The following is an 18,218-nucleotide window of genomic DNA, read 5'->3' on the forward strand; positions in this document are numbered from 1 at the left end:
AGTTGCCATCCAACACAGAGACAGTCCTAATGATCATTTTTCTTAATCAGCACCGCATTTGAACTCAGAAAAATGAGATAGGGAACTAAAAAGTAAGTTACTTCTATGGCGTTGATCACTTGATCTTATATTCATGCCATGTCGTTACATTTCATGTTGTTGTGTATCCTTGTGAGAGTCTTTGTCTTTTAAAGAAGGAGAAAATTGATGTTTTTGTTTTTGATGAATTGGAAATGATTACTGAAATAGATAAAATATAACTGAAATGGATAAAATAGGAGTCTCTGCCAGTAAACTTGAAAGCAGATAGTACCAATGGTTGGAACATACACAGAGAGAGTGCAAGGAGGGACTGTATAGTCCTTTGTTATGAGAAAGAGAACTACAGCCCCTGATGTGTGGAAACTGGTCTGATGTTTACAAGCAGGCTTTGACACTGTTAGAAGATGAGCTGACACTCACAGGTAGACCATGGTATTCATCTGTTGGACATAATCTCAGCATCAGCATCCCACAAGATTACTCTGCAATCATGATGAAGTGAGACAAAATAAGAACAATTCATAGCCCTGTCTAAGCATAGAAAAAACAAGGTGCCTGTTGAAGCCAGAAAGTATGAAACATCCCCTTTTCTTGACTCCTGTGACCTGCTATTTCCTTAACAATTGCACCTTTAGCCTTGTTCTTGTTTGCCCTCCTTCTACATAAAACTTATTAATATACCTGTCATAGCATTGTCCCCGCTTATTGACTTCACCTAATCTTGACCAAATCTCTGCTCCCTAGAACTGTCTCCACAATTACCTAATGTCACCCCAAATCCTATATGAAAGTCTTCCAAATGCCCTGTTACTGAGATGCCCCATGGTTCTCCATGGCGTGTATTTTCCTTCATTGCAATGAAAAATATCTCAACTTGTTCACCCATATGTGGGTTCCTGGTGATCTTTGGTTTGATGGCCATTAACAGTTGCCACATAGTAATTTCATAACCACCCCTACTTTAGCAAATTTCTGTAATCTAGCTTTGTTGACTGTAGAATAGTATCTTAACACCTACATAGACTAGAAAGATTTTTTTTAATGTGAAAATATCGTACGCATCAAGATACTCTATAATGTATATGTATAATTTAAGCAATAATAAAAGGAGTATCCACGTATTCGTCACCCAGTTTAAGAATGAGAACATTCTTGGGGCCCTTGGATGGCTCAGTCGGTTAAGCATCCGACTTCAGCTCAGGTCATGGCCTCACGGTTCGTGACTTCAAGCCCTGCATTGGGCTCTCTGCTAACAGCACAGAGCCTGCTTCAGATCCTCAGTCCCCCTCTCTCCCTGCCCCTCCCCTGCTCACACGTGTGGTCCCTCTCTCAAAAATAAACATTAAAGAAAGAACTCTTTAAAGAAGAATGAGAATATTCTTGTTTTGTATTTTTCATTCCTTTGCTTTACTTTATGGTTTTGCTGCACTTGGATATGTCCCTAAGTAATATAATTTTTCATTTTTGAGTGCTACAGAAATGGAAATCATACTGTATGTATTCTTTGTGACATTTTTAGCTCAACATTTTTTGTGTGTGAAATCTATCCACATTTATGTGAGTACGATTACATTCATCTTCACTATTGTGTCATCCTATAGTGTATCTATTTTCTTGTTGATGGACATTTATACTGTTTCAATTTATAATGGTAGATAAAATGCTCCTGTGACATTCTTTTTTCCATTTTATTTTCATCATGATAAATGTACTCTTTAATCCCCATCCCCTATATTCCCCTTCACCCCACCCACCTCCCTTCTGGTAACCATCAGTTCTTCATAGTTAACAATTTTTTTCTTGGTTTCTCTTTTTTTCCCTTTTCTCATTTGTTGTTTCCTAAATTCCACATATGAGTCAGATCATATGGCATTTGTCTTTCTCTGATTTATTTCATTTAACATCATACTTTCTAGCTCTATGTATATTGTTACAAATGGAAAGATTTCATTCTTTTTGTGGCTAAATATTCCATTGTATGTATATATACCACATCTTCTTTATCCACGCACCTGTCAGTGGACACTTGGGTTGCTTCCATAGTTTGGCTATTGTAAATAATGCTGCAGTAAACATAGGGGTGCATGTATGCCTTGGAATTAGTGTTTTGGTATTTTTGGGGTAAATACCCGGTAGTGTGATTCCTGGATCATAGGGTAATTCTGTTTTTAATTTTTTGAGAAGCCTCTATACTGATTTTTATAGTGGCTGCACCAATTTGCTTTCTCACCAACAGGGCAAGAGGACTTCTTTTCCACCATGTCCTCACCAACACTTGTTGTTTCTTGTGTTTTGAGTTTAGCTATTCTGACAGGTGTGAGGTGATATCTTGTAGTTTCGATCTGCATTTCCCTGATGATGAGTGATACTGAGCATCTTTTCATCTCTTTGTTGGCCATCTGTATATCTTCTCTGAAGAAATGTCTGTTCGTGTCTTCTGCCCATTTTTTAGTTGGATTGTTTGTTTTTCAGGTGTTGAGTTGTATAAGTTCTTTATATACTTTGAATACTAACCCTTTATCAGATATGTCATTTGCAGATATCTTCTCCCATTCATTAGATTGCCTTTTAGTTTTGTTAATTGTCTCTTTCACTGTGGTTTATTTTTGCTTTTATTTCCCTTGCCTCAGGAGGCATATCTAGAAAAATGTTGCTCTAGCCGATGTCATAAACATTACTGCCTGTGCTCTCTTCATGGATTTTTCTGGTTTCAGGTCTCACATTTAGGTCTTTTTTTTTTTTTAATAAAAAAATTGAAATTTGTTAAAATTAGTTTTTTCAATTTTCAATGTTTTTCACTAAAAGATACGTTCAGTGAAGTTTATAGTAGCTTTCTTCTTTTTTTGTCACATTTGGGTCTTTTATCCATTTTGAGTTTATTTTTGTGTATAGCGAAGAAAATGGTCCAGTTTCATTCTTTTGCAAATGGCTCTCTGGTTTTCTCAGCACCATTTGTTGAGGAGACTCTTTTCCCATTGTATTTTCATTCCTCCTTTGTCGAAGATTAATTGACTATATAATTCTGGGTTTACTTCTGGGTTTTCTGTTCTATTTCATTGATCTATGTGTCTGTTTTTATGGCAGTACTATACTGTTTTAATTACTACCACTGTGTAATATAATTTGAAATTGGAAATTGTGATACCTCAAATTTTGTTTTTATGTTTCAAGACTGCTTTGGGCTATTCGAGGTCTTTGGTGGTTCCATACAAATTTTAGGATTATTTGTTCTAGTTCTGTGAAAAATGCTATTGGTCTGTAGATTGCTTATGAATTATTTTAACAATATTTGTTCTTCCAATATGAGCATGGAATATCTTTCCATTTCTTTGTTTCATCTTGAATTTCTTTCATGAGTGTTTTATACTTTTCAGAGTACAGGTTTTTCACCTTTTTGCTTGTTTATTCCTAGATATTCTGCTGTTTTGGGTACAATTGTAGATGGAATTGTTTTGTTAATTTCACTTTCTGCAGCTTCATTATTAGTGTATAAAAATGCAACAGATTTTTGTACATTGATTTTGTATCCTGCAACTTGTATACTGAATTCATTTATCAATTCTAGTAATTTTTTGGGTGGAGTCTTTAGGGTTTTCTGTATATACTATCATGTTGCCTGCAAATAGGGAAAGTTTTACTTCTTCCTTACCAGTTTGGATGCCTTTTATTTCTTTATGTTGTCTCATTGTTATGGCTAGGACTTGCAGTACTGTGTTGAATAAAAGTGGTGATAGTGAACATCCTTGTCTCGTTCCTGACCTTAGGGGGAAACCTCTCAGTTTTCCCCCATTGAGTATGATGTTGGCTGGGGGTTTTGCATATATGGCCTTTATTATGTTGAGATATGTTTCCTTTAGACCTACTTTGCAGAGGATTTTTTTAATCATGAATGGATAGTGTACTTTGTCAAATGCTTTTCCTGAGTCTACTGAAATGATCTTACTGTTTTTATGATTTGTCATATTGATGTGACATACCACATAGATTGTTTTGTGAATATTGAATCACCCTTGAATCCTGGGAATAAATCTCACTTGATCATGGTGTATGATTTTTTTAATGCATTGTTGGATTCAGTTTGCTAATACTTTGTTGAAGATTTTTGCAGAAACATAAAGTTAATGGAGAGATTGGTCTGTAGTTCTCTTTTGTGTGTGTGTGGTGTCTTTATCTGGTTTTGATGTCAGAGTGATACTGGCCTCATAGGATGCTTTTGGAAGTTTTCCTTCCTTTTTTTTTGGTATAGTTTGAGAAGAATTGGTATTAACTCTTCTTTAAACGTTTGGTGGAATTCGGCTGTGAAGCTGTCTGGTCCTGGACTTTTGTTTTTTGGGAGTTATTTTGATTATTGATTCTATTCTATTGATGGTGATAAATAAAAAAATAAATTCTATTTCTTCCTGCTTTAGTTTTGGTAGGTTATATGTTTCTCTGACTTAATCCATTTCTTTTAGGTTATTCGATTTGTTGGCATATAAGTTTTCATCATATTCTGTTATAGTTGTTTGCATTTCTGTGATGTTATGTCTCCTCTTTCATTAGTAATTTTGTTTATTTGGATCCTCTCTTTTGTAGTGAATCTTGCTAGAGGTTTATCACTTTGGTTGATCTTTTCAAAGAACTAGCTCTTGGTTTCTTTGATGTGTTCAATTTTTTTTTTTTTAGTTTCTATATCATTTATTTCTGCTCTTCTCTTTATTATTTCCTTCCTGTTGCTGGGTTTTCGTTTTGTTCTTCTTGCTATGACAGTCTTGTACATATGGCCTGACAAACATGTAGAAGAGTTTCCCTAAGGTGGGGTTTTAAAACTGGCTCATGCCCCTTTAGGGGGCTGTGATTGACTAGCACTAAAAACAAAATAGAATAGAAAATGTCAGTGTGCTTATAGTTATATGTGTGTGTGAAAATATAATAATAAATGTGTGTACGTATGTATGTGCGTAAAAGTGTATGTGTATATTTTATGGATTGTGATATAAAACATTTTTGGGGCACTGAGGTGGCTCAGTCAGTTCAGTGTCAGACTCTTGATTTCAGCTCAGGTCATGATTCCAGCATCATGGGATTCAGCCCTGTATAGGGCTCCACTCTGAGCATGGAGCCTGCTTAAGATTCTTGTGCGCTCGCTCTCTCTCTCTCTCTCTCTCTCTCTCTCAAAAAAATATATATATTCTTTACTGTGACCTATGCCAAAAATGTTTGAGAAGACTTCTCTAGGTGGTGCACCTAGGAATGAACTTGCAGGACAAATGGTATGAGCATTTTCAACTTTATGAGATAATGTTAAATTGTTTCTCATGGTGGTTCTAGCAGTTTAAACTACCTGCATTATATAATTCTTTTTTTTACTTCACAATCTTACCAACACTTGGAATAATGAAAACTTTTAATTTTTGCCAAACCTGGAGATGTAACTAGGTATTTTACTATGATTTTAATTTGAATTTTTCTGATTACTAATGAGGTTGAGAATCTTTTCATAGGTTTATTGGCCTTTTTTGGTTCCTTTTCTGTGATAGGACTATTTATGTCCATTGCTCATTTTTCCATTAGACTGTCAGTCTTTACCAATTTGAAGTTTCCCTTTGTGACCCTCTTCACTTCTAGAAATGCTTTAAAGTTTGTTTTGTCTGCTATTAACTACATCGAGTTTTTTGTTGATTAGTATTTACATAGTATATATTATTCTACCATTTGACTTTCAGCCTTTCTGTATCCATATGCTTATGGTGAGACTCATCTATATAGCACATATGCTATTTTAAATTATATGTATTTAAATATTTGCTATACATGTATGCTATATACATAATACATGTGTTGTAATACATCTACATGCTGTACATATTCACTGTATATAATTTTTAAAGTTTAATCTGGCAATATTTTTCTTAAACTATGGTTTAAGCTACTTACAGTCATAATTACCATGATATGTACATTTGTTTCTATTATAGTGATCCCTGTAATATTTGCCTTCATGTATTATTACCTATAGATTTTATTTGCTTTTATTTTTACTTTCTACAGGTTGATTAAAGTATATTTTTCTCATTCGATTTTATTTTTTCTACTAGTGCAGATAGTATATATGATTTTTTATTTCCAGTGATTATACTAAAAATCACAAAATTCATTTTATTTTACTAATCAATAGTTTTAGTTTTCTTCTAATTAATAAAAGGAACTTGATATTCTTAAACTTCACATATCTTCTCCCTGGATTATACATACTTTTTGTTCTGTTTTAGACCTATCTTTTTGTTTGCTTGCTTTTTTGTTTAGATATATCTTTTTAAAATTCATTTTAGATATTATAATTGTTTATACATCCGTGTTTCTTAGATTTATCCATGTGCTGTTTCTTTCTATACCTCAGATCTATTTTACCTCTTCTGAAGTACAATCTTTGGAAATTCCTTGAGTGAAACTCTATTGATGGTAAATTATTTCAGTTTTTATTTTGCTGAAATTTTTTTTATTTCACCTCATTTCTGAACAGTGGTTTTTTGTATAGACACTTTTAAGGTTATTTTCTCTCGGAACTTTGAAGATATCATTGACTGGATTCTGAGTTTTATTATTACTGTTGAAAGCCAACTGTCATTCTAATTGTCATCGCTTTGTATGTAATTTGGGGGAATTTTCCCTCTCTACCTATTTGTAAGATGTTCTTTTTTCTGGAGTATTCTGCAGTTTTACCATAATGTGTCTAGGGATTTCTTTTTTAATTTTTGTGTTTGGAAAGGAATAAATATAGACCATCATCTCTGTAAGGCCAGGGTTCTTGTTTGTCCTATTTGCATCTTTACTCCTAGCCTTAGCAGAAGGCTAAGTAAAAATGCAATAAATATTTGATGTGTAATGAATAAATTTGTAAATCTAATTAGTTTTCCTATGAATAATAACAAGGAAACTCCTATCTTATCTCAGCATAGCTAATAAACATATCTTATCTCAGATGTCTCCAGTAGTTAATAGAAGATAACAAGGAAAATGTATATTTTGGTCAGTCATATTCTTTTTTTTTTTTTTTTTAGGGTAAGATTACCTATTTTCCCTCTATAAATCTAAGGAGAACTTAACTTGACTTTACATTTAAATAAGCTTCCAAGTGAAAGTTTGGAGTCCCAGGAAGTTGATGTTAAAGAAAATCAGGACCTAGAAAACTCTGAATAAGTAATCATTAATGACAAATGAGTGCAATCCACTTAGTTTCAGTCAAACTCAGTTTTTAGAGCATGACTTCGAGGAAACACCGAATATATTCCAAGCCTTGTATTTTTCAAGTAGTAGACTGATGTGACTGATAGGGATATAAATTTCACAGTGGTTGTCATGTTTACTTTCTTTCCTCTTTCACCCCTCCTTTATTCATGTCACTCTAACGCCAGTGTGCGCGTGTGGATGTGTACACGCGCACACGTGTACAATCATAGCCCATCATATGAAATGCTGTGTATTGTTCCTTGGCTTCTGTAAGTTTGCATCTTTGCCTAAAGGCTTGTTATAGATGACAACTATGAGTTCTTTTTTTGACAGTTTAGCCAAATGCAAAGGGTATGACCTTTTAGTATAAAATCCTGTTTCTGCCATAATACCTTTATAACTTTGGCATGTTATTTAACCTTTGGGAGCTTTAGTTTTGTCATCTGAAATAGAGAATAATAGAGGCGCCTGGGTGGCTCAGTCAGTTGGGCGTCCGACTTCGGTTCAGGTCATGATCTCATGGCTAGTGAGTTCAAGCCCCACGTTGGACTCTGTGCTGACAGCTCAGAGCCTGGAGCCTGCTTCTGATTCTGTGTCTCTGTCTCTTATCTCTATCTCTCTGTCCCTTCTCCACTCGCACTGTGTCTCTCTCTCTCTCTCTTAATAAATGTTAGAATTAGAGAATAATAGTAGCTACTTCATGGCTTAGAGTGAGGATATATAAAATATAGAGGTATATATAAAGTGCCTAGCACATTACTTGGTACATGGTATATGCTTACTCGGTATTAGTTTCCCTTTCTTCCAGCAAGACTCCCGTGTACCTCCAGGACCTGAGAAGGTGGCAAAAGCATAAGCCCGAGAGATTGCTCTGATGTTGCAGAGCTCTGAAATGACAAATGACTCAAGTGCCTATCTAAGTTGAGCAAATACAGGGATTATAGTTATTGTTTCTACAAGGAGAGCAAGAGGTAATGACTAACAATTCTGGGAAGTTCTTATTTGTATTAGGTGTTGGCAGCTCTAGGCATATACGGTAAAGATGATGTGGAGGACCATTTCCTGGAGCCTGTAGACTGGTTGTGTCCCGTTTTACCTGTCATATGTGAAACTGCTGTTCGCACACCACCCGTCTCAACCCATATCCCAGGAACATTAAACACACACACACACACACACACACACACACACACACACACAGAAGTGAGATTTTGGTATGCCGCCACTGGGTGGTTTTCAGTTGCTGACCTATCTATTATTTCCCTTGTTCTTTCTTTTTGCATAAACCCTGTCCTATTGAAGAGGTTGTCAAATTTTTAAAAAAATACAACTCCAGAGAGTAAATACTGTAGACTTTAAAGGCCATGTGGTCTCTGCTAAAACTGCTCAACTATGCACTTACAGTAGAAAAGCAGCCAGAGACAGTATAGAAACAAATGAGCATGGCTGTATTCCAATAACACTTTACTTATGGACACTGAATTTTGAGTATAATTCATTTAATTTTGTGTGTCATGAAATATTTTTCTTTTGATTTTTTTTGAACCATTAACAAGTGTAAAAAAAAAAAAAAACATTCCTAGCTCGTAGTCCATACAAAACAGGTAGTGGGGTGAATTTTGCCCACACATCATATTTGCCAACCTCTGCCCGTATTGGTCTTCTGAAGTTTCTGTAGTTATTTTCTCACAACCTGTGCGGGTCATTTCCTGAGTTGAATTTTTTTTAATGTTTATTTATTTATTTTGAGGGACAGAGAGAGCACGAGTGCAAGTGAGGCACAGAGAGAGGGAAAGAATCCCAAGCAGGCTCCACACTGTCAGCGCAGAGCCTGATGCAGGGCTCGAACCCATGAGCCCTGGGATCATGACCTGAGTCAAAATCAAGAGTTGGATGCTTAACCAACTGAGCCACCCAGGTGCCCCGAATTCCTGAGTTGAATATGCAAACAAATATATTTCAATGTTTAGTTATTGTTTTACTTTTCTTTTGCCATCATAGCAAATTTAGCAGCTTAAAACAGCGCAAATATATTATCTCCCAATTCTGTGGCTCAGAGATCTGGCTTGGTTTGGTCTCTTTCTGTACTCAAGGTTTGCAAGGCTGAAATCAAGGTGTTGCTGGCTAAGCTCCTATTGGAAGGCTTTGGAAAGATTTCACTTCCAAGCTCAATTTGGTAAGCAGAATCTGATTCCTTATGGCTGTAGGAATGAGGCTCCTATTTCCTTGTTTGCCGTTAGCTAAGAGCCAGCCTTTGCTCCAAGAATCCGCTCTCTGGTCCTTGCATGTAGACATTTATATCTCAGAGCCTTCTTAAAAATCTTTCTCACATGTGGAATTTGACTTCCCATTCTGTAGCATTGCAGATCTGACTTCTGCCTCCTCTTCCTGTTTTTAAGGGCTCTGTGATTACTTTGGGTCTGCCTAGATAACCTAAAACAATCTCCCTATTTTAAAGTCAGCTGCTTAGTAACTTCAGTTCCATTAGCAAAGTTCAGTCATAGCAGTACCTAGGTTAGTGTTTGATTGAAAAACTAAGGGACAGGAACCTTGAAGAGACATCTTTAGAAATAAGAATAGCACACTTAGCCCCTATATTTCCAACATAAGTAATGATACATAAGGCTGTGGAGTTCTTGAGATGTATCCAGAAATAATTTAACCCATTCAAGCATTTGGTGTTGGTAAATTAGATCTTCTTAGATTTGATATATTCCATTAAGATATCATATGTAGTTTCTAACTAATCCAGCAGCCCTTGCTTCGCAACAGGTGATCTAGCCACTTGGGAATAAATCTGAGATTTACATGCTATATATAGTCTTTCCTTTCAATGAATAATTTGCTCCAAAGATAACATTTTCACTTCTTTTCCCCAGTAGTGGAACTGTGTTTTGTATATAACTTAATTTTGTCTTTTCTATTTAGAAGTAGCATTTCAGTGTAGTTGCTGTGGGGAACATATTGACATATTTTGGGGGTCATTTTTAGATAATTTAGGATCCAATTATTAATTTCTAAGTCCAGTTAGTTACTGAATCACATCTATATGCTTCTTGGGGCTAGAAATCTCAAGATGGCTCTCAGCTGCTTTTCTCCAGCCATCATGTCTGACTTGTCACCAGTCTTGCTGATTGTCATTCTCATTGGCCCAAGAATCTATACCTTTCTTTTCACCCTTTTCACCTTATATCTTTCTTATCATCACTGATATGCATCTTCATCATTTCCTATTCTATCTATTGCAATAACTTCCTCATAGGCCTGCCTCTGGTTTCTCCTTTGTGCAGATAATGCTCTAGAGATTATATGAGGCAACCTGAACTTTAGAAAAACTAAGAGTTCATTCCAACTCCTCACCATGACATTCCAAGATTTTCATTATATGACCCACTCCTACCTTTCAACCTTTTTTCCAGTACAGTCCTCTGTAGAAGTGTTCAGACAGTAGTAGTGGAACACTACTTTACCAACACATCTATAATCCATATTCAGAGAATGGTAAATACCCTTTGTAACTGGAGTGAAGGGTTTGTGTTATCATTGTAGCTGGGGCTTTAAAAAAATGGGTTTGATTGTTCAAAGATTCTTCTTTTCCACCTTCAGCAGTTGGTTGTAAAATTCAGGCAGACCCTTCTACCTCCTACATTTTTATTTTATTTCTTCATTTCTGTTAGTCTTGCCATTGGCCCAGCATGAGTCTTGTCATCTCTTTCCCGGACTATTGCCATGGCCAACCTGTCTTGTTCCATTTGCTCTTTACTCTAAGCCAGTCATCAGAGTATATCAAGGTATCATTCTAAAACACAGTCTAATTGTGGCCCTTTTGTAATTCAAAACCTTCACTCATTCCCCGTTGTTTCCAGTGAAGATTATTTGCCCTCTAATGCGGTGGTTAAGAACTTGAGCCCTAGACCAGACTGCTTGGAATGGGATCCTGAGTCTTTTACTTATTAGCTATGTGATACGAGACATGTCATTTTATTGCTCTTAGTGTCAATTTACTCATCTACAAAATGAGGATGATAATATTTACACAGAGTTCTGTGAATAAAAATATATGAAGTATGAAGATCAATTAGAAAGTACCTGGTATATAGTACACGTTCAACTAATAGTTGCCATTATAATCACCATAAAATACTCTAGAAATTGAGATAGATTCTATAAAGGACTGGCTATTTTTTACTCAATTAGGGATTTTTGAGAGTTAATTATTTGGCCAGATAACTGAATTCCAATGCTCTCTCCTTTTCTCTTGAGTAGGCAGCTAAGGATTGTAACCGGTGAATGGTTTTTTGAAGAAAAGGCAAAGCGTTTCAAGCAAGTCAATCTTCTGGGCACTGATATAGTCCGACAGTCCATCTTAAGAAGAAGCCCAGGTAACTAAAGCAATTATTTGGTTTCAAAACTGTCTTAATTTTTACTTTGATGAGCTAAATAATTCCCCTGTATATGTTACAAATAAACATAGTTGAATTTCCTCAATCCCTTAGGTCATTTCAAAACTCAGCATGAAATCTCAATCTGTAATTCATACAAGGGAAGAGGACATCAACAGAACATAAAATCCACAGTGATTTTCCATATAGCTGACATGCTGAGATATTCAAAGGAAGTATTTATTTTCATCACACATAGTTCTTTTCCTGAATGCACTTCCAATATTTTACCAAGCATTTAAGACAGTAACATAAAACAGATGAATTAAATGATTCACATTATGAAAGCAGTCCTTGATTTTTCAACGTGATATATTTTCATAAAATTGCTTTTAAATGTTCCTTTTATGAATCCAGTGGTTCTCAACCAAGGGGTGATATCGTGTACCAGGCCCTCCTCCCTCAAGCCAGGGGAGCATTTAGAAATACAATGGGGGCATTACTGGTTGTGGCAGTGACAGAGGTGGGATTAATAGCATGTAGTGGGTGGTTAATAGCATTTAGCCAGAGATGCTAAATGGCCTGAAATGCTCAGGACCCTTTCACTCAATGAAGCATTATACTGTCACCAAATGTAAATGACACTCCACCTTGAGAATGCTATTCTGTGCATTCAAACTACAATTTAACTGGTTAAATATTGAGTGAAACTTGTGTGTAGGAGCATATTTCTCATGTGTGGCCTAGTAAAGGTGGAGCAGGCATCTTCTGGCTTGGCCCTAGGGTGTCTCATGTTTCATATACAGAGACAAATCCCCTCATTTTTAAGTCTGGCAGGTAAAGCTGGGAGGCTTGGAACTGATTCCAGCGTCACTTCTGGATGTGGCACTAGCAAGGAAGGGCTTCCCCAGATGGGTAAGATCAGGTCTGATGCCACAGGAGGACAGAATGGAGTAGAGTTAGAATTAAGCCGCTAACTCTGGCTGTTTTCCCCACTCATATCTCAGCACCTTTCAGAGTGTAGACTCTCTCTCAAGTCATGAGGTATACGCAGGAAATCTGATTTAGGTGCTCAGAAATCAGGGTATTGTTTCTACAGTCCCGTCTCTAGGGATTTGGAGTTCTCATGAACCCAGGCTCCTCTGCCCTAAAAATATCTGTAGAGGGATGATGTATCATTCCTCCATTGTGGACATCCCTAGAAAGCTTATCTCAGCAAACCTTCCACAGATGAGTCCTCAACTTAGTCTTCATTTAACTCTGGAACACTCAGCAGATTAGAAATAACTGTGTGACTAGGAAACAGGATGGGAATGTCATTGCCAATTATTGTGGACTTCTTTGTCCTCTGCTAACGTAGGAAAGTGAATGAAGAATAGAAAATTGCTCTCGTTTCTGGCCATTTTGTATGTAAATTTATCTTCTGATTGTTTTTAATGAGGAACTGAAGAAATACAAAGTCAAGAGCAACCCCACCAGGATGCAGAAAAGGCAGACACTTCACCTTCTGCCAGGCAAAAGGCCAGTCATGATGGACCCAGGAAAAAGGGGTAAGACACACTTTTTCCAAGGGCATATTTGAATTCATTCCAGAAACTTCTGAAATAAAGACCCCTTAGTTTTTCTTTTTTTTCCTTTTCTTTTTTTTTAAATATATGAAATTTATTGTCAAATTGGTTTCCATACAACACCCAGTGCTCATCCCAACAGGTGCCCTCCTCAATACCCACCACCCACCCTCCCCTGCCTCCCACCACCCATCAGCCCTCAGTTTGCTCTCAGTTTTTAAGAGTCTCTTATGCTTTGGCTCTCTCCCACTCTAACCTCTTTTTTTTTTCCTTCCCCTCCCCCATGGGTTTCTGTTAAGTTTCTCAGGATCCACATAACAGTGAAAACATATGGTATCTGTCTTTCTCTGTCTGACTTATTTCACTTAGCATCACACTCTCCAGTTCCATCCACGTTGCTACAAAGGGCCATATTTCATTCTTTCTCATTGCCACGTAGTACTCCATTGTGTATATAAACCACAATTTCTTTATCCATTCATCAGTTGATGGACATTTAGGCTCTTTCCACAATTTGGCTATTGTTGAGAGTGCTGCTATAAACATTGGGGTACAAGTGCCCCTATGCATCAGTACTCCTGTATCCCTTGGGTAAATTCCTAGCAGTGCTACTGCTGAGACCCCTTAGTTTTTCAAGTTCGATGTCACTTCAGTGACCCAGAGAAGGTCAACATACCTGACCAAGGCAATATTCTCCTATCATTCCCCCTAGAACATGAAGTTTTACGTACTTTCAGTCTTAAATAAATAAAGGTCACCTTGGACCTGAACATATAAATAAAACTTTTTATTTCATTTGACATATCTGGTCTTGCACTAAATGGTTCTCATTACTTCTAGGTAGAAGGTTTCATGTCAGGGCCAGCCTTGTCTATAAAGAAGTGACAACTGCCTTTGTTGTAGAATGCCAACACTCTCACCCAACTTGAGTGCTGATACATGAAATATCCAAATCAAAGATTTATTAATTGGGCTTAAAATATAATGTCCCCTCTTTCAAATGGGGGCTTCCTTAAGGAAGAAGTCACATTTGGCTACCTCAGTAACTTAATTCAGAAAATCTATGTCTCAAGTACTAAGAATAAGAATGGGAGGCACATAGAGAAGCAAGAGTCAAGGAGGCACTAGGAAACTGGAGGCAACACGGCTTCTTCAGGGGAGAAAAGAGGCCCCGAAAATGCAGGCTAAAAGGACCAAAAGGCAAACTTCAGCTTCCCGGCTCTGCATTTGTTAGTCTTCATTTCTCAGGCAACTGTTGATCTGTTTTGTGGCTTAGTGAGGGTTCTAATGTCCACCAGGTCACTTTATGGTTCTTTCTAAGTAGCATTGCTTTGTTCTCTCAGCCGAAAGCAGCGTGCGAGACTGCCAGTATCTGAGCCTTGATCTGGCTCTAGAGAATGTCTGTTTTTGTTTTGGTTTGGTTTTTTAGAATCTTGAACTGTGAGTAGGAGTGAAAGCTAAATGTCATGTAACGTAAACACCCATGACTAACCATGTCTTCATCAATTAGCAGAGATGAATGTGAAAGATAGCCTAGAGTCACCATACATCCTACGTATTGGTCATTTCTGTTGTACTGAATCCATTGGTCACCCATCAGAGCTCCCACAGTGCCATGTGCCTGAGTATCACTCTTACATTGCAGTCTGACACCACCTTCTCCCAAACACACACACACTTAATTGTGAGCTCCCTTAGTGCTGGACCTGTGGCTTTTTTTTTTCTTTTTGGTTTTGTGCTTGACTGAACATGTGACTCAGAGCCCACAAGTGCTTGTAGGAGCTGTCGTTTGCAGACCCCAGCCCAGGCTTCACTCAGTACGTTACAGAATGATGTACTTGGAGCTGGGAGACAATAAGTAACTTACCAGCACAATGAATTGGGTGCGCTCTGAATTAAAAACAGCCATAGCACTGGCCCAAGCCCTGCTGAAACTCAAAACTGAGATCTGATGGTTCTGTTTTCAGGGAATTTAACAGTTAGTTGGGTAGAAAAAGTACATACCTGAAAAGTTAATATGTATAGAAGAATTTTAGGAAAATGTAAGATGACAATATGAGCTGCCTGAAAGCCTTTCTAAAATAAGACAAGGTGTTAATTAAACTATAAGAGATATCATAAGGTGATAAGTAATTAGGTAAATATTAAATAAGGGGTTAGATAATAAAGAAGTGAATATTAAACAAGGGGCTTAGATAATGTTGGGAGGTCACAGAGGACAATGGGAAAGACATAAAATTGTAAGTGTGACCAGATGAGGACCTTGAAAGACAAGAGTTCAGGATAGCGAAAGGTGGGGAAGAGTGATTCCACATGGAAGAAACACCTTAAGTAGAAGTATGGATGTGGGGACATGAACAAGGTGGTTCTCAGAGCAGCATAGATTGACATTATATCGAACACTATTCTCACCAAAAAAAAATGTAATTTTCCAGTTAGATTGAAGCTTCCGACACTTTGACAAGACACTCTTTATATATCTTTGAAACAGAGACATCTTGGCAGATTCTATTAAGATTGTCCCAATACCTTTGGAATACATTTTCTCCCTAGAAAACTGGAATATAAAGTAAATGAACCGATTTTTCCAAATGCTGTCACAAAAAGAATATAACCTTGGTTGTTTATTAAAGTATATTTGGAAACCCCCATGTTTTGGGCCTTCACTGGCCTGGATCATGACTCAAATCTCAGTTCCTGAAAAGCTATTTTTGTTCAAGTTCTAAATAATTTAGTCAAATGGGAATACAGTCAGATTTCATCCCACATGAGACACCCCACCCCAATGTTCAAACTTCATTCCCGCAGAGAGAAATGTCCTGAAAGATATAAAGGTGGTTTCCACCACAGGGGTTTAGTCCTTCATTCCACAAGAATTGATTGGGTTCTAGTATGTGCCAGGCATCACTCTAGGCTCAGGGGACCTGACAGGAAACCAGCAGGGCAGGGTTGCTTTTCTCATGGAGCTGTAGTCTAATAAATGACCACCTCAGTTTGTCCCAGAGGATCCATCATTCTAGCACCCCTCTCTGAGCAAGATGAGTTCAAGCTCCATAGTCGTTTTTTTTTTTTTTAAGAGAGAGTGTCATGGTGTGAGTGGGGGAGGGGCAGAGAGAGAGAGAGAGAGAGAGAGACACAGAAACCGAAGCAGGCTCAAGGCTCTGAGCTTTCAGCACAGAGCCTGATGCAGGGGCTTGAACCCACGAACCGCAAGATCATGACCTGCAAGCTCCCTAGTCTTAACATCCCTGCATACAGGCTCAACCCAGGCAATGTTTCCCTATTCCCAGGTAAGTTCCAAAGTTGATGGTCTTTTTCCTAGCAGGGACAGAGGCCTGGCTTACTGACAAGTGGTATGGCCTTGGGAGAATGTGATAACCTCCTCTACCACTACCCTTGATGGCATACTACCGAGGCACTGGGAATTTCCCAGAACCTCTCAGCCCCAAGGCCGCTTTACTGAAGAATTATTTACTGTTGAAAATATTAGAAATGGTATTCTTGAAATGATCTTTTAAAATGCTTTTTTCTCTGATGTTACTTCTAAGTACATATATATTTATATAATTTCAGATTTCTTCTTAGCAAGTTCAGATCAGCAACCAGGGGAGAAATCGTAACTCCAAAAACTGAAAGTGGGCGGAGCTACAGCTTGGACTTAGACGGCCAAAACTTTCGGAGTTTAAAGTCCATCCCTGGTTCAGACAGGTAAAGCACATACAGATTGCACAACGGTATAGCCTGAGAATAAGGTTGACTTATTTCCATCCAAACAGTGCTTCTAGGTACCTGTAAAGTATTTCTTCTTGGAGAACTTGTAACATAACATGAAAAGCCAGGAGGGTATTTTTCAGTTGAAATGGGAAGCGCTTAGCCTTCTGGAATTACAGCTATCAGAATCATTGGTGTGATGTGTAGGGACGGGACTTGATGTTTGGGGATATACAGGGAAAATACATTCTTTTCAGTGATTTCTTGATCTTTCTCTGTTGAAGCTTCTGAAAAGAAACATGTGAGCATTAGATATATTCCTTGCAGCTTTTTAAAAGTTATTAATAATTTCATCACTTGAACTGCTCCAGAGAATTTCCATAAATTCCACCTCTTTCTAGTTCCACCTCATCCAACTTGTTATCAGTGGGGCCAAGTGAGAATCTCCTATGCCCAGGGTTATCACCTTGTCAAGAAAAGCAAAAAGAAAGGATAGCCAAGAGCATAGTCATTTCACATCAGGCTTGATTTTCTTTATCCTGTTGGGGTATAAGTCAAGGCTTATTTTCATGATTAGTGTACTATCAAAGGCAGTGATGAGAAAAAAGATGTACCCTCATGTTTCACTGGTTTGTCCAAATGTTAATTCCCTTTCATTTTCCTGGAGCTGCAGTAATTCTACAAATCCAGCTAGTGAAGCCTCCTCAGGTTATGTGAGCAGAATTGCATTCTCCCCTGTAATGTATTTTAGAATATGGAACAGCAAATTCCCCTAGAGAGGACCCTCTTATGACTTTGGTTTTTTCCCATGGTGGCTCTCTATACTGGTTTCTTTTTTCTCTACAGCATTGCTGCAAAGTAGTGCATTTTATGTAAAACAACACAAAAAATGAGGAAGTATAAAATCATTTATGATCCACTCTCAAAAGATCATCGATATTCAGTAGTTTTCAAATTTTCAAGAATGTAAATATATTTCCTTTATGATTAAAAAAAATTCAAACCATAGTTGCTTTTGTCCTTGAAATAGTCTCCTCGACTTACCTTGGGGCAGCCCCCTGCCATGTTCCACAGAATCTTTGTATAAAAACTTCATTTTTGTTTGCGGTTGTTGAACTTCTGACTCTCAGACAGTGGTCCCCATTATTTAGAGATAAGAACCAACTAACTTAGTGTTACTATTTTTGCCCAGCTTCTTGGGGACTCCACAGATGAGCCATTTTGGCATAGACTTCAGGCTAATATTTAAGAGGGGTGATACACACACACACACACACACACACACACACACACACACACACACACA

At 37.4% G+C, this 18,218-nt stretch overlaps 1 protein-coding gene across 2 annotated transcripts in view; it reads left to right on the forward strand.

Moving 5' to 3' along the window:
* SYTL5 (synaptotagmin like 5) overlaps positions 1-18,218 on the forward strand; it is a 107,975-nt gene that overhangs the window by 39,757 nt on the left and 50,000 nt on the right. For both annotated transcript variants that reach the window (XM_049643685.1, XM_049643686.1), the window contains exons 3-5: positions 11,518-11,633; positions 13,075-13,183; positions 16,775-16,909. In XM_049643685.1, the coding sequence (XP_049499642.1) occupies positions 11,518-11,633; positions 13,075-13,183; positions 16,775-16,909 (360 nt within the window). The remainder of the gene's footprint in view (positions 1-11,517; positions 11,634-13,074; positions 13,184-16,774; positions 16,910-18,218) is intronic.

The sequence above is a fragment of the Panthera uncia genome, chromosome X, assembly GCF_023721935.1.
Source record: "Panthera uncia isolate 11264 chromosome X, Puncia_PCG_1.0, whole genome shotgun sequence".
Classification (NCBI taxonomy): domain Eukaryota; kingdom Metazoa; phylum Chordata; class Mammalia; order Carnivora; family Felidae; genus Panthera; species Panthera uncia.